Source organism: Cetorhinus maximus, chromosome 11, assembly GCF_964194155.1.
Source record: "Cetorhinus maximus chromosome 11, sCetMax3.hap1.1, whole genome shotgun sequence".
Classification (NCBI taxonomy): Eukaryota; Metazoa; Chordata; class Chondrichthyes; order Lamniformes; family Cetorhinidae; genus Cetorhinus; species Cetorhinus maximus.
The window spans coordinates 114,421,771-114,438,817 of record NC_135889.1 but is presented as its reverse complement, the minus strand read 5'-3'; the positions used below and the strand labels follow the sequence as shown (position 1 = coordinate 114,438,817).

Sequence of the window (17,047 nt, the reverse complement as noted above, 5' to 3'; positions counted from 1 at the left end):
GGCATGATGGTGGATAGGTAATGGCTGAATGAAGGTATGCATTGCAACAGTTATACATTCCTTTCTGGTGCAAAAACACAACAGGAAAAGTGGCCCAACCATGGCTAACAAAAAAAAAAATGAAGGTTAATATTAGATCCAAAGAGGAGTCATATAAGTTGCAAGGAAAAAGTGGCAAGCCTGAGGATTGGGAACAGTTTAGAATTTGGCAAAGGAAGACCAAGAGATTGATTGAGAGGGGGAAAAATAGAGTATGAGATTAAACTTGCAAGGAACATAAAAGCAGACTGTACAAGCTCCATAAATATGTAAAAAGAAAAAGATTAGTGAAGACAAATGTTGGTCCCTTACAGTCTGAAACATGAGAACTCATAATAGAGAACAAGGAAATTGTAGAGCAATTAAACAACTATTTTAATTTTGTCTTCACAGAGGAAGGCGCAAGTAACTTCCTAGAAATACTAGGGAACCAAGGGCCTAGTGAGAAGGAAGAATTGAAGGAAATTAGTATTACTAAAACAATAGTGCTGGAGAAATTAATGGAACTGAAAGCCGATAAATGCCCAGTAAATTGACTGTAGATAAGGCAGCAAAACTAGATAAGTACCCGATTCTAAGAATATATGCTAAACTGGCTGGAGGCAATCCATATGAAATTGGATATAAGCCATAACCAACAATTAGAACTAGATAGCATGTTGACAGAATACATGGCTATTAACACAAACAAGGGTTTCTATCAGTACACTTGTCTACCCTTTGTAGCCTCATCAGCATGTGCTATTTTCCAGAGAACAATGGAGAGCCTTTTGCCAGGACTCCCATGAGTGGTAGTATATTTGGATGATGCTCTCATCGCTGGGTAAACCAAGACTGAACGCTTGGCCAACCTGGAGGAGGTGCTAAGAAGGTTCATGGTAGCCAGCGTAGGCTTAAAGAGGGAAAAGTGCAGATTTCAAGAATCAGAAGTGACTTATCCAGGTCACAGGGTGGTTGCCATGGGTTTGCATCCTGTGGAAGATAAAGTTCAGGCAATAAAAGATGCACCATCACCATCCAATGTAACAGAACTCAAATCCTTCCTGGGTATGATCAACTACTATAACAGTTTCTTACCCAACCTGTCAACTGTTTTGGCACCATTGCACTCGCTGCTAAAAAAGAACCACCATTGGCCATGGGGTTCACAACAGGAAGAAGCCTTTATGAATGCAAAGAAATTGCTGCATTTGTTGTGTTTATTGGCACACTGCGGCCCATCAAAAGAGCTGGTATTAACATGTGATGCCTCTCCTTATGGTGTAGGAGCTGTGTTGTCACGTAATATGGAAAATGGATCAGAAAGGCCCATTGGCTATGTCTCAAGAACCCTTTCCAAAGCCAAGAAGGGCTATTCTCAGTTAGAAAAAGAAGGATTATCAGTCGTATTCAGTGTAAAAAAAGTTTCACCAGTGCCTACATGGACGATATTTTACCATTTTACTGGATCATAAACCATTAACGGGATCATTCAGAGAGGACAAGGCCACTCCGCCAATAGCATCAGCAAGAATACAGCATTGGACTCTGACATTATCTGTGTATGGGTATACTTTTATGTTCCATCCTGGCCTACACATTGCAAATGCAGATGCACTCAGTCGTCTCCCATTACGAGATAGTATTGTAAATACTCCTGTTCCACAAGAATTAGTGCTATTATTGAATTTCTTACATTCTTCACCTGTATATATGTGATTAGAAATTAGAAATCGGACAAACAGAGATCCAATATTATCGGAAGTTAGAGGCTTTGTTTTGCAAGGATGGCCAAGCTTGCCTGTATCTGAAGAATTGAGACCATTCCATGTCAGAAACACGGAATTAAGCTGTCAAGACAGAATTATGTTGTGCGGATCAAGAGTTGTCGTACCATCACAAAGTAGAGAGCCTTTCTTGCCAGAGCTCCACAGTGCGCATCCAGGCATATCAAAGATGAAAATGTTTGTGTGAAGCTACGTATGGAGGCCCGGCATTGATAATGACATTGAAAGCATGGTCAACCACTGTCTCCAGTGGCAGCAACAGCAGAAGTTGCCTGTTTTAGCTCCACAGCCTCCGTTTCGCTCTGATTCACTCTGTTTCACTCTGTTTAGCTCTGTTTGGCTCAATTTGGCTCTGTTGTTCTCTGTTTGGTTCTGTTTTGCTCTGTTTCAATCTGTTTAGCTCTGCTTTGCTCTGTTTGTCTCTGCTTCGCTCTGTTTGACTCTGTCTGGCTCTGTTTAGATCTGTTCAGCTCTGTTTGGCTCTGTTTGACTCTGTTTGGCTCTGTTTTGCTCGGTTTTCATCTGTTTGACTCTGTTTGGCTCTCATTGGCTGCGTTTGGCTCTGTTTGGCTCTGTTTTGCGCTATTTGGCTCTATTGGCTTGGTTTGGCTCTGTTGGGCTCTGCTTGGCTCTGTTGGGCTCCCTTTGGCTCTGTTTTGCTCTCTTTCACTTCTCTTCAGTTATCGTACAACGCCACATTCAACTGCGGTTTCTACACTATCAGAGTTACTAATGAAACACCGTCTGTCGACACGTTTATACTTGGTGTTTCCAAATTTAGAGGGGAAGGTAGCACAGAGCCAGAGTAATCAGAAATTTAACCATGACACAGACAGCAAAGCTCACACATTCAGTGTAGGTAACATGGTATATGTGCGAAATTTCGGCAGTGGACCCTGCTAGACTCTGGGAGCTATTGTTTCAGAGACTGGTCCATTATCTTTCCAAGTACAAGCAACTGTTTAATAACAAATTAGGGATACCACACCAACACAAATTATGTACAATTAGAAGAATTGTCCTTCACTGTTCCATATTTACTAAAAGGATGAAGGCAGCAAGCAGGCATTTTGATTTTCATCTACATTTTAGTGACTTCATACGGAGGAACGCTCAAAGGAGGCAACACTCCCAGCCCATCTCTGACTAGTAGTTTTAAAGAATAAGACCTGTGAACAAGGGATGGCAAACAGATACACGTACAGAGATCCCGGATCTCAATGATATTTAGGGTCATGAGACTTCAAATAAAAGCTCTTCATTTTGCAGCTAAACAAATGGAGGTTAGGCTCCGACTATGTTATCTATAGATCTGACATGACTGTGATTTTAGCTTAAGTAGTTTGATGGCAAAAGGTTACTGGTGTACTCATTCTGACAGAGATAATTATGCAAGTAACACACAAAGATAGGGTGGTTCAGCTCATGTACATTGCTGAGGCATACTTTTCAGGAGCAATGTGACATTTATTACAAATGTAAGCTTGACATTTAAAATGGAAAAATGTGAAATGCACTAAATCAATCTTTAAATCCTCATTATTGTTGGAATCACTTTCATATTTTTTTTAATCTTCTTATGGACACTTAATTAGAAGAGGAAATTGAAAAATGTAATCTAATAATGGGTAAAGATAATAGAGCTGAGAGGGTGGGAACAATAATAAAATAAACATTTGAATGCAATTAGATCTACTTGAAAACCCAGTTTGATTTTCAGCCGAATTTTAAGGTGACTTCGAAATGCAAAGCTGCAGCATGAAATTTATTTTGTAAGAATATCTTCATTTTTCTGTTTTGTCTTAAATCACATGGTTGCAGAGTGGAAACCCATTTTCAGCCATTTTGACTTTAAGTAATAGTGTAATGTGAGGTGAGAGTGACTGCCCATGACATGAAGGTAGCATTTGACCGGGTGTGGCATCAAGGAGGCCTAGCAAAACTGGAGTTAACGGGAATCAGGGGGAAAACTTTCCACTGGTTGCAGGCATACCTAGCACAAAGGAAGATGGCTGTGGCTGTTGGGTGTCAATTATCTTAACCTCAGGACATCACTGCCGGATGTACCCTTCATCGTAAGGTCAGAAATGGGGGTGTTTGCTGATGATTGCACATTCGCGACTCCTCAAATACTGAAGCAGTTCCTGCCTGCAAGCGTCAAGACCTGGACAACATTCAGGCTGGGGCCAATAAGAGGCAAGTGATATTCACACCACAGGTGCCAGGCAATGGTCACCTGCAACAAGAGAGAATTCAACCACCTTCCCATGACATTACCATTGCTGAATTCCTCAGTAGCAATATCCTGGAGGTTACCATTGACCAAATGGTTAACTGGAACAGCCATATAAATACTCTGGCTACAAGGGTAGGTTAGAGGCTGGAAATTTTGTGGTAAGTAACCTCCTGACTGTCCATCCACAAGGCACAAGTCAGGAGTGTGATGAAATACTCTCCACTTGTGTGGATGACTGCAGCTCCGGCAACATTTCAGAGGCTTGACAACACTCATGAAAAAACAGCCCACTTGACTGACACCCCAACCATCACCTTAAACACTCACTCCCTCCACCACCATCACACAGTGGTAGCAGTGTATACCATCTACAAGATGCACAACTCTCTAAGGCTCCTTCGCCAGCACTTTCCAAACTCGTGACCTTTGCCACCTAGAAAGACAAGGGCAACAAATGCATGGGAACACCACCACCTGGAATTTCCCCTCGCAGTTACTCACCATCCTTACTTAGAACTATAACCAGCATTCCTTCATTGCCCTGTGCCAAAATCCTTGAAGTCCCTCCCTAAAAGCATTGTGGGTGTACCTACACCTCATTGACTGCAGCAAGAGAGATGAATTTTTTTTAAAAGCACAGGGTGAGTATCCCGTGCTGTTGGTTAAGTAACACCTTGATTTTAAAATTCTCATCCTTGTTTTCAAATCCTTCTAAGGACTTACTCCTCTGTAATCTCCTCCAGCTCTATAACTCTCTGAGATCTCAGCAACCCTCTAGTTCTAGCCTCTCGATGATCCCCAATTTTGTGCACTCCACCATTGTCAGCCAAATGCTTGCCAACGTTCTAAGCTCTGAGATTCTCTCCTTTCCTCCTCTCATTCCTCTTTTAAGATGTTCCAAAGCCTCCCTCTTCGATCAAGGTTTTGGTCCTCTGCCCTAATATCTCTTTATGGGGCTCAGTGTCAAATTGTTTTTGATAAAACTCTTATGACGCACCTTGCAACTACGTTAGTCAGATAATGGATCCAAGATTACTTGTAGGAAAGTGTACATCAGACCAGTGGTAGTCATTAAAAAAGGAAATAGTGGGAGTTCAGGGCTAACATGTTCCCATAAAGGTGAAGGACCAACAAGTTCAGGGAACCCTGGATGTCAAGGGATATGGGGATTGGATAGGGGTAAAAAAGGAGGCTTATGGTAGATACAGAGGACTGAAAACAGTGGAAGCTTAAGAGGAATATAGAAAGTGTAGGGCGGTACTTAAGGATTAGGTAGATAGGGAGAAACACTTCTCCTTAGCGGACGAGTCAATAACCAAGGGGCATAGATTTAAGGTAAGGGACAGGAGGTTTAGAGGGGATTTGAGGAAATTGTTTTTCACCCAGAGTGTGGTTGGAATTTGGGACACACTGCCTGGGGAGGTGGTAGAGGCAGGAACCCTCACAACATTTAAGAAGTGTTTAGATGAGCACTTGAAACACAATTAGCATACAGGGCTCTGGGCCAAGTGCTGGGATTAGAATAGATAGGTGCTTGATGGCTGGCACGAACATGATGGGCCAAAGGTCCTGTCCCTGTGCTGTATAACTCTATGATTCTATTACAAATCATGAAGGATTAGGACTGATTTCAGGCATATTGTTCTGACTCAAATACTGATCCATATTTGGAACAGTTTTCTGAATCATATGGGTTTTTTTTGAATAGGGTAGTGTAGGTGAAAGTCTTGTATTTATCCATCATTCTATTGGATTCCATGGTACAGGAATTGCAAGTCTTTTCTTAAATGCTTGAGCTAAGAATGGGCTGAAATACTTCTCTCATTTCACCTATTCATGCTGTGAACAAGAATTTGCCAAAGGCAAACTGTGATTGTAAATGGGTAGCAACTGTACCCAGTCAACCCCATTGGAGCTTCAGTGGATTGAAACACCATCCTGCCTTTATTGTAAGGTCACTTTAAGTTCTGATGTAGGGTTACAACTTAGAAATTTGAACCTGTGTAGCATGCAGAAGTGGTATAATCTGGGCGGGATTGGAAATGGAAATTGGGATGGAACATATTTCTGCTGAGTATCCAACTTTCCTGGCACTGCTCTGATAAATGTAGTCCAGCACACCTGGAAGAATTCCCCTGCTCTTCCCGGACAGTGCCATCTAAACTTGGGCTAAAATTAAGTTAAAATGGGACTATTCAAAATTATGCCTGACAACAAGCCTGGCTTGGTCAAGGGATTGGCTGAGCAAGGTGCCAAGATCTCATACCTGGGAGCAAAAGGCAAGGGCAGCTGAGTTAACAGTAATTAAACTTTCTGGCTCTGAGCTTTTAGGGAAAAGAGAGAGAGGAAAAGAAGAGAAGTTGGTGTGGTCAGCAGAGAGGAGAGGCTGCAGGTTCCTTGTGAGCCACCAAAGCCAGATGCAGAAGGGAGACAGTCTCTAGTCAAAAAAGACACATTCAGCAGCCATCTGAGCAATTTGGAGTTAGTCACACGAAGGTACCACTAGGTGAAATGGTAAACATGAACTCGTTGGAAGCTGGAGGTGACTATGGACAATCAGGACTGTAATTCTGTGCAGAGTGTGATGTGTGGTAAACATAAAAGGGGAACATTCCTTTCTGCAGTTTAAAGCATAAGTTGCTTACAAAAATAAAGTGTCTTTTTAGTCATTTGTCACAATAAAAATCTTAAAACGTGAAATCTTGCCATATCATCTTTTTCAGCTATTAACTGGGAGTTTGGATTTCTTTTTAGACATTATCAGTCTCTATGGGGACCACAACAATGTGAGAAATTGCCCCCTTTTTTGCCCTGATCCTTAGGGCTTAGCTTGGGTTGTCCCTAAGGAAGGCTGAAAGATGAAAATCCCATCACACTGCACTCTCAACAACACAGCTGCCCATTCAAAATGTCAAAGCCCATTATGTTACATAAGGCAAGCAATTCACTGACGCATTAAGTGAGTACACACACAGCGTGCAATTTGAGTCAGAGTGTTCTGAATTGGACAGGCCGGAATAAAAACAATCCAGGTTTTAAGTAACCAGCCCACTGTCAAGTTTACCCAGAGGCAGGGAGATAGACATGGGTGAAGAGTCAGAAAGATAGATGAAGAAATGAAAACAAATCTGTGGGGGGGAAAAAAAATAAGCTGAAAGCTAAAAGGTGATTGCAGAAAAGGTTACAAGATTAAAAATTAAAATTAATTAAAAATTAATAAATTAAAATTCTGAGCGATTGAAGGAAAAGATCCAAGGGAGAGAACGTTTGGTTCTTAAGATGCACATATATAAGATAAGGGTTGCAGGAACATTTGATGATTATATTAGAGATTGACAAGGAGAGCTGATTGAAAAATCTGAAGCCTGCAGCCAGTGAGTTTCCACCCATGTGAGTGAGCACACGCAAAAAGAAGGTGCTGCAGACTCACAATTTCTTAAAAGCACTGTCTTGCGCCGGTGCTATTATTCAAGAGTCCCTGAATGGGGTTTCAGCCCTATAATCTGGTAAGAAAGAAACAATGGCAAGTACACACTAGGCCCAAACAGAGCATGGTATTTTATTCATAGGCGAATAATGAAATAAGGAACATTCTCATAGACCGGGTAACAAAAAAAAAATGAATTCTCTAAATAAAACCATCCAGTTTTTTTTTTTAAATGGTTTTAAACAATCCATTCAAACACAATACATTCATGCTATTTTTATTAGTGTGATTCTTGTGCTACCAAAATCTATTCTATCTTGAAATGGCACCTTTAACATGGCACATGTAACTTTTCCTTTAAAATGACCAGATACCCTTGAAACTGAGATCTCTTGAAATCTCCATACTTTCTTTTGTACTTTTCTGGTCTCCATCGTTGAGAGGCTTGAGAGAATGTGTCAAAAAAAATAGCATGAGGCAGTCACCATTGTACGATTTTCTCAAAGTGCTGAAGGAAAACACCAACAGATTTTGTCTGACCATTTTTTAATAAATAAAACCCATTTTTCTAACCTGCTTGGGCAGTGCTGAGGTCAGCATTTGCTTTCTGCTAGGCCTCTCTATGCTGCCGTTCATAGTCCATGGCAATCAATACAAGTTCAAGCCTTGGACATTTGCACTGGAGTCAATGGGCCTTGGAAACAATGCTGACACTGGGGTTGCTAAGTGTCTAGCCAGCAGGGTCATTCCAAAGGTTTGAATGCCTATGGGGCAGTTCTTCCACTGATGCAAAGTCGCTGTCTGCATTGTTTGCTTTGGGATGGATGGAGCAGTTCACCATCGGTGATATCACAGAGCAACCCAGCAGGAAAGTACAACAGAACCATTCTGTTTTAATGATACGTTAAATATTTGGAGGTTATTGATTGATGAACTATCTTGAGCACATATAAAAAGAGACTGACCGGGTGTGTCACCCCCTCTCATTTATTGTTTTTTTTTGTTCAATTAACTGAATTTTTGTTTTCTCAAAAGATTCTATAAACAGAGACTGCTGGGACACTGAGTTGGATGATAGGTAGGGGGCAGAGATTTGTGATGCCCTATTGTGTAAATAAACCTACCATCAAGAAAATGATTTGTGTCTCAATTCATTCTTCACCATCTGGCTTGGGATCCATTTAACATTCGACATGTCATTTAGTCTTAAGATTTGTGTTAGTCTCTTTGCCTTTGCTGGTGATATTTTTGGATCTCTCCGTTTTCTTGACCCACCCACTAAACTTTACTGCTAAATAAGGAAGATCCACCGAATCACGTTTTAAATATATTGCAGTTCCTTTCTCCGAGTTCATATTTCATCTGTCTGATCTTGTCCTCTTCGGATGTAGCTCCTTCAGCCTTGTACTTCCCCCAAAACATTTCTACAACTAAGATAGTGCTGAAAAAAGAGACCTTTTTTTTGCTGAAGCTTTTCACCTTGCACTCATCAGGACATTTCGCAAGGTTACAAATCCAAGGGAGACAACAGATTTATACTGTGTGAGTATACAGTATAAATTTGTCATCTCCCTTGGATTTGCATTCATGTGAAATGTCCTGATGAGTACAAGATGAAAAGCTCTGACAAAAAAAAGTCTCTTTTTTCAGAATACTCAAGTTCTGCACTACCAAATGACTATTTGTAAAACCAAGATAAAGTGATGCCAACTAGCCATCCATTCATATCTGCTCATCACCATGTGAGTGGTGAACCCAAGGTTGTGCAGCTTTACACTGAAACATGGAAGGAGGCCATTCGGCCCATCCTATGTGTTGCAGACGAGAGAGGATGATCCAGCTTAATCTTAGCTCTATAGGTTATGGTCCTTCCACTGCACATACAAATGTTTTTTTAAATGCTTTGAAGGTTTCTGCTTCTACCACTCTTTCAGACAGTGGTTTCCACCTTTTACCGTCCTCTTGAAAAAGAAATTGCTCCTCAAATCCCCCTCAATCCTTCTGCCAATTACTTTTCTGGTAATAAGCTTAAATCCAGAAGGGTCATTTATTCTTGGATGAATGATTACCCTTTACCAGCATCAGCCCATCCACCTTCTCCTTGTTATCTGTAACTTGTCAGTGTACAAATGTGCAGTCACATGCATATGAACATGCAAATTAGGAGCAGGAGTAGGCCACTCGGCCCCTCGTGCCTGCTCTACCATTCAATAAGATCACGGCAGATCTGTTTTTAACCTTAACTCCACATTCCTGCCTACCCCCATAAACCTTTCACCCCCTTGCTTATCATGAATCTATCTACTTCTGCCTCAAAAATATTCAAAGACTCTGCCTCAACCACCTGTAAGAGGAAGAGACTTTCAAAGTCTCACAACCCTCAGAGAAAATGTTTTCCTCATCTCTGTCTTAAATAGGCGACTCCTTATTTTTAAATCTAGTTTTAGATTCCCCCACAAGAAGAAACATCCTTTCTGCACCCATCCTGTCAAGTCCCCTCAGGATTTTATATGTTTCAATCAAGTCACCTCTTACTCTTCTAAACTCCAGCAGATGCAAGCCTAGCCTGTCCAGCCTTTCCTCATAAGACAACCCATTCCATGTATTAGTCTAGTAAACATTCTCTTAACCGCTTCTAATATATTTACATCCTTCCTTAAATAAAGAGATCAATACTGTAAACAATACTCCAGATGTGATCTCACCAGTCCCCTGTATAAATAACTGAAGCATAACCTCCCTACTCTTGAATTCAGTTCCGCTTGCAATAAACAAAAGTGACTGCTCAGTGTACACACCATTAAATCTTCTCTGCTCCATTTTGCATTTTCCTTATCAGACCATAAACACTTGTTTCAATAAATTTCTCTCACTTTTTCTCAATTTCTCCTTCCTGTTGGCTGATTGGCTCCCATTAAAATGAGCAAACGATTGAAACATTTGCAACTCTGTGGCCTTTCTCCAATGACGCCTTCCTACCATGCTTCTTCTACTGATCCCTGCATTCTCCTGTCTCTCCTTGTCAATCCAAGGTCAGGTATTGTCTGGCGAATTCCCTTGAGTATGTTATCGGTGCTGTCTCATCTGGTGCCTCTCTAGCATAGGATGCAGGAGAATGACCTCAGGGCAATGGATGCCCATAGTTACCTTGACAACAGCACTCTAGACCCATAAGAATGAGACTTTTTTTCAAACAACAGTTATATTTGACCAACTGTGTATAAAAGAAAAAAATAATGCAGAGCAAAGGGCGGTATCTGAAAACTTGGACACATAACAGAGTATACCATAAAGTATATAGTACAGGAACAGGCCTTTTGGCCCAACTCAACTATGCTGGTGCTTATGCTCCAAATGAGCCTCCTCCCACCCTAATTCATCACACCTCTCAGCACAGCATTCTATTCCTTTCCCCCTCGCGTACATATTCAGCTTCCCCGGGATATACTAAAACTGACCCACCTGTGAAGGAAAGTGTTGTAGTCATGGCAACTGGTTCAGTCATCATTGAAGAACGACAGTCAGATTCAACTAAGTCTCCTTTTACCGTCACTGGGGCAGAGCTGAAGTGACGTAGTCCCTCCTTTAGCGGAGCGATCCAATTGAACTGAACTGAAGAGAGGCAGCCAACGAAACCCTGCACATTAGCTTTCACAATCTCCTGGTCGAGATTGCCGGTGTCTGCAAACGAGAAACAGCACAAGAAACATTCATGGAATATATTCAGCAGAAGGTGCTCAATCTGACCAGATCAAATTAAACCCAGACCTAAGAATAGCTCAGCATTTGTGTGCTTCACCAACAAACCTTAATAAGAATGAAATGACCCCCAAGACAAGGTTGATGTTACCCCAGGAGTAGATCTTATTATCCACACAGTAACCATTGCAAAATTGAAGGAATAGCTGTTTTCCAAATGACCTTCTCACACCCCATTGTTGAAAACTGCCCCTTGATCTTCCCTGGTAATGTTGGCAGGAAATGGATCAGTTAGATGACTTATCCCTACCCCAATTACTTGATTGCCTTTTTTTAAAAAAGTAGGTAAACCTTGGAACTTTAACATGGCACAAGTACCTTTTCCTTTAAAATGATCGGATGCCCTTGAAATTGAGATCTCTTGAATTCTCCATGCTTTATTGTTAATTCTTCTGGTCTCTGTCATTGAGAGACGTGAGGGAATTGTTGCAAAAAGAAAATTGCATGAGGCATTCACCATTGTTCAATTTTACAAGTTATCCTTGGACTGTGAACCCATTCTGTTGCTAAACGGCCATGTAGACAATCTCCATATCGGTGGAACATCTGCTGTTAAAATAATCTTTCTGTTGTCATGGAAAATGTCACCTTTTTAAAAATCAAACTTCATCGAATTTAATATACAGCGCACTGTAAAATGTCATATGGAGGTCAATGGGGTTAAAGGTGGCAATCTTGTCCAAAGGCACATGTCAATTCGGACTAGTGAAGGGGTCAGGGGTCAGTTTATATTGGTCAAAGCACAAGTATTCCGCTTTCTTAATCCACTCTACTGTGGAGCTCAGACTGTGCAGCACAGATACCGCTTCTTGGTACAGCAGCTACTTTGAAGCATGAAATTGGTCACCAAAGCGCAGGGGTTCCCAGAGCACACCTGCCAGCAATATTTAGGAAACAGTGTGCGGCAGGCTTTCCAACCCTCTTCCTGATTAATCTCCTAGAACAAACCACAATCTCCCTGAATGGGAAACAGGTCCTCTGGACTGGGGCAGAGGTCTCCCGGGCAGGAGCATGGATCTCCTGGGCACTGCTGCTGAATCCTGACAAAGCCTGGAGTGGAAACTCTGCAAAGAACACAATGGTTTGTGACATGAAAGCCATCTGCCCTGTCAGATCTGCTCCATTCATGATCATTGCCTTCTCTGCTGTACCACTTATTGATTCCAACTTCAAGAAAAACTAAGTTCCTATCCGGACATCCCCAAATAAACAGTGAAGCACTGCTGTCAGCTTTTTAAAAATCTTCAATCGCTCATCTGAGCAGCTCAGTTTCCATCTCAACAAGATTTATTTTGCTATGTAGAAGCTTAAAGAATTGGAACTGGAATAGGTCATACAGTCACCATTCAAGTAAGATCATGGCTGAACTCCAACATCAACTTCACTTTCCTGCCCCACCCCATATGCCTTAATTCTCTGAGCATTCGCTGCCCATTGGGGTAGAGATTCATAACACTCTAAGTGAAGTAATTTCTCATCTCAGTCTTAAATGGTCAATCCTTATCCTTTTCTTTATTCATTGGAGGTGGGCATCGCTGGCTAGACCAGCATTTATTGCCCATCCCTAATTGGTCAGAGGGCTTTTAGGAGTCAACCACATTGCTGTGGGTCTGGAGTGCAGGTAAAGGGCATTAGTGAACCAGATGGGTTTTTACAATAATCAACAATAGTGTCATGGTCATCATTAGACCTTTTATTACAGGTTTCAATGAATTCAAATTCCACCATCTGGTGTGGCGGGATTCAAACCCCAGTCCCCAGATCATTACCCTGGGTATCTGGATTAGTAGTTCAGCGACAATACCACTACGCCATTGTCTTCCCTAAGCACAGATTAAATAATTTTTCTCTACCTAAACTAACTGTTACCTTTAATGTCTTGATAATTTCAACCAAACCACCTCTTAATCTTCTAAATTCCAGGGAATACAATTGTATTTTGTGTAATCTCTCTTTGCAATTTAACTCTTGAAGATTTAGTATCATTCAGGTAAATCACTCAAGAATCTCGACTCCATTCATGACAAAGCAGCCTGCTCGGTCGCACTCACCCATCTACCACCTTAAACATTCACTCCTTCCACCACCAACGCACAGTGGCAGCAACATATACCATCTACAAGATGCACTGCAGCAACTTGTCAATGCTCCTTTGACAGTGCCTTCCAAATCTGCAACCTCTGCCACCTAGAAGGACAAGGGCACTAGATGTATGAGATCATCACCAGTTGCAAGTTCCTCTCCAATCTGCACGCCAACCTGGCTTGGGACTATATCACTGTTCCTTTACTGTTAATGAGTCAAAATCCTGGAACTCCCTTTCTAACAGCACTGAGAGAGTATCCACACCAGATGAACTGCAGCAGTTCAAGAAGGTGGCTCACTATATCACCTTCTCAAGGGCAATTATGGATGGGCAGCATGTGCTGATCTTGTCAGCCCAGTGAAAGAATAAAAAAAACTAGGTTGCATTCTTTCCAAGATCAGTATATCTTTCCTAAGTTATGGTGCCCAGTACTGCTCACAGGACTCTTGGTCTGGTCTAACCAAGGCTTTGTATAGCTGAAACATCACATCTGCATCATTGTACTTTAGTCCTCTAAACATAAAGGAGACAGATCTTGTGATGTAGTGGGTAGCATCCCTACCTCTGGGTCAGACGTTCTAGGTTCAAGTCCCACTTCAGGACTTGATGACTGCGGCAGGTGAACCCATAATTTGGCCAAATAGGTTGATTATCACCCCGTAAATCCTTCGAATGCACTTGAAGGCAGGCGGTAAGAGTGGGAGAGTTTTCTGGACAGTCATATTTCAAAAGGCAATGGCAAACCACTGCAATACTTTCCCAAGCATAACGATGGGCCAATACAATGGAAGTACATGGTAGCCAACACCCTTTTAAGGCATGGCACCAGGAAAAGGAGTTCCTATAGCTATATCTCTTTAATCTACCATTTATATTGGCCCTACAGTGTGACAAGACTGTCAAATAACTCACTCAAATGTTTCTATCATTTCACTTTGTTTAATTATATTGCGTTACATGAGGCAATTTTATTAACTCATTTACGTTTCCTATAAATTATCCTTTACATTGTCTAGCTGGGTGGGTCTGTAGTCATTTAGCTCCATTCCCATCCACCAAATTGTTGTCAGTCACTGGCAAAGATTTCACTTGCTGCTCCCAAACTATTACCTCTGGTACCCTCCAACTATCTATGCTGGGCTCCTCCTATTTCTCATGTGCATGCTTCCCCTTGCAACATCATCAGAAAACACAGCATCAGTTTCCACATGTATGCTGATGACATGCAGCTCTACTGCACCACCACCTCCCTCAATCCCTCCATCTCTAAATTGACAGCCTGCTTCTCCGACGTCCAGTATTGGATAAGTAGAAATTTTCTTCAATTAAATATTGGGAAGACTGAAGCCATTACCTTCATTTTCTGCCACAACCTCCATTCCTAGCTGCCAATTCCCTCCTGCTCCCTGACAACTGTCTGAGGCTGAACTAGACTGCGTTCCCCAGGCACTTGACCCCCAGATGAGCTTCCAGCCACATATACGCACCACCACTAGGACTGCCTAACTCTATTTCTATAACATTGCCCAACTTCAAAACTGCCTCAACACATCTCTTACTGAAACCCTCATTGTGCCTTTATTACCTATAGCCTTGACTATTTCAACCCACTCATTATCGGCCTCCATGTCATACACTCCATTAACTTGAGGCCATCCAGAACTCTGCTGCCTGTGTCCTAACTCACACAAAGTCCCCATCATCATAGGAGCAGGAGTAGGCCATTCAGCCCATCTAGCCTGCTCCACCATTCAATATTATCATGGCTGATCACCCACTTCAATGCCTTTTTCCCCACACTATCCCCATATCCCTTTACGTCATTGGCATTTAGAAACCTGTCAATCTCTGCTCTAAACATACTCAGCAACTGAGCTTCCTCACCTGGGTCCTAAGTGGCTTCCCTCTTATTTGAAATTGTGTCCCCTGGTTCTGGACTCCCCAGTCAGGGGAAACACCTTATCTGCATCTACCCTGTCTATCCCTTTAAGTATTTTGAAGGTGTTAATGAGATCACCTTTCATTCTTCAAAACTGTGGGGAACACAGGCCCAATTTCCCCAATTTCTCTTCATAGGACAGTCCTGCCATCCCGGGAACAAGTCTGGTGAACCTTCGTTGCACTCCCTCTATGGCATTAATATCCTTTCTAAGGGAAGGGGACCAAAACTGCACACAGTACTCCAGGTGCAGTCTAACCAAGGATCTAGACAATTGAAGCAAGACTTTGCCACCACTGTACTGAAACCCTTTTGTGATTATGGGGAGGTAGTGGAGTAGTGGTATTGTCACTGGACTGGCAATCCAGGGACCCAGGGTAATGCTCCAAGGACCCAAGTTTGAATCTCATCATGCCAGATGGTGGAATTTGAATTCAATAAAAAAAAAATCTGGAATTAAAAGTCAAATGATGACCATGAAATCATTGTCGATTGTTGTAAAAACCCATCTGGTTCATTAATGCCCTTTAGGGAAGGAAGTCTGCCGTCAATAAATGTTGCAATGAATGGGCAATAAATGTTGGCCTAGCCAGCGACGCTCACATCCCATGAATGGATAAAAAAAAGATCAACAAATTATTAGTCTTCCTAATTGCCTGCTGCACCCATCAATCCCTGTGTTGGCTGACCTACATTGGCTCTTGGTTAAGCAACAACCGAACTAATTTAAAATTCTTACCCTTTCTTTCTCACACATTCCTGTCTCTGCACTGGCAGTCCTGCAACCCTCCAAGGTTTTGGCGCTATTCTAATTGTGGCCTTTTGAGCAACCCTGATTTTAATCGCAACACCATTGTTGGCTGTGCCTTCAGCTGTTTAGGCCTTAATCTCTGGAATTCCTCCTTCAGGAAGCTCTTTGCCTCTCTCTCCTCCCTTAAAACACTCATGAAAACCTAAGCCTTTGACCGAGCTTTTGGCCATTTTCCATAATACCTCCTTAGGTGGCTCAGTGTCACTCTTTTTTGATAACACTCCTGGGAAATGCCTTGGGACTGTTGAAGGTGCTTTACAAGTACAAGCTGTTGTTATATTTCTCAATATTTGTTATTTGCTACACACCTGTCTAAATCTGTGATGCGATTGAAATTATCGTGACTCTAGACAATACTGTGCGCCCCACTATGCAGGAAGCTCAACATTGGCTTTATGCGCACGAAAATGAATCTTTGTTTTCTCAAAGGTATACCCGATGACAAGGCACCTTTAACAAAGGGTGATTTAATCCTAATAGGAATGTATGCAGACTTGTGACTGTGTAACTCAAGAGTTTGAAGGTTACTTTGAGGGAACATTAGCCTTGACCAAACACTTTGTATTTTTATCATGTGCCAGGGTAGACAATATGATTTTGTTTCCATTATTCTACTTCTGAGTGTCATGGCAATCTGCAATTTCAACAAAAAATGAATCTACTGAAATGATAGATAGGAAAGCATAAGGGCAGTGATCATGCTGTGCCTACTAACTATTTCAGATCAGTCATTATTATATATATCCTGTTCCCCTACGTGATCAGCTCCATATCATGGCCAGGATATTACGCTCCTCGGGCGAGTGGGTGCCCGACCTGAACGAGGTGAGCATCCTGATGTCATTGCGCGCTCACGTGATGTTTTGGTCGGCGGGCACACGTGGGAGTCAGCAGTGCGCCTGTCGACAATTAACAGGCCTGTTAAGGTCATTAAATTACCAATTAAATGATATTTTTCACTGCCCGTCCAACCTTACGGTTGGC

The 17,047-nt window shown here is 41.9% G+C and overlaps 1 protein-coding gene across 1 annotated transcript in view; it reads right to left on the bottom strand.

The window, feature by feature from the left end:
* The window catches only part of LOC144686837 (contactin-associated protein-like 5), a 1,126,003-nt gene that overhangs the window by 33,699 nt on the left and 1,075,257 nt on the right, over nucleotides 1-17,047 (bottom strand). Inside the window, exon 22 of the mRNA XM_078552607.1 lies at nucleotides 10,931-11,149. Within this exon, the coding sequence (XP_078408733.1) occupies nucleotides 10,931-11,149 (219 nt within the window). The remainder of the gene's footprint in view (nucleotides 1-10,930; nucleotides 11,150-17,047) is intronic.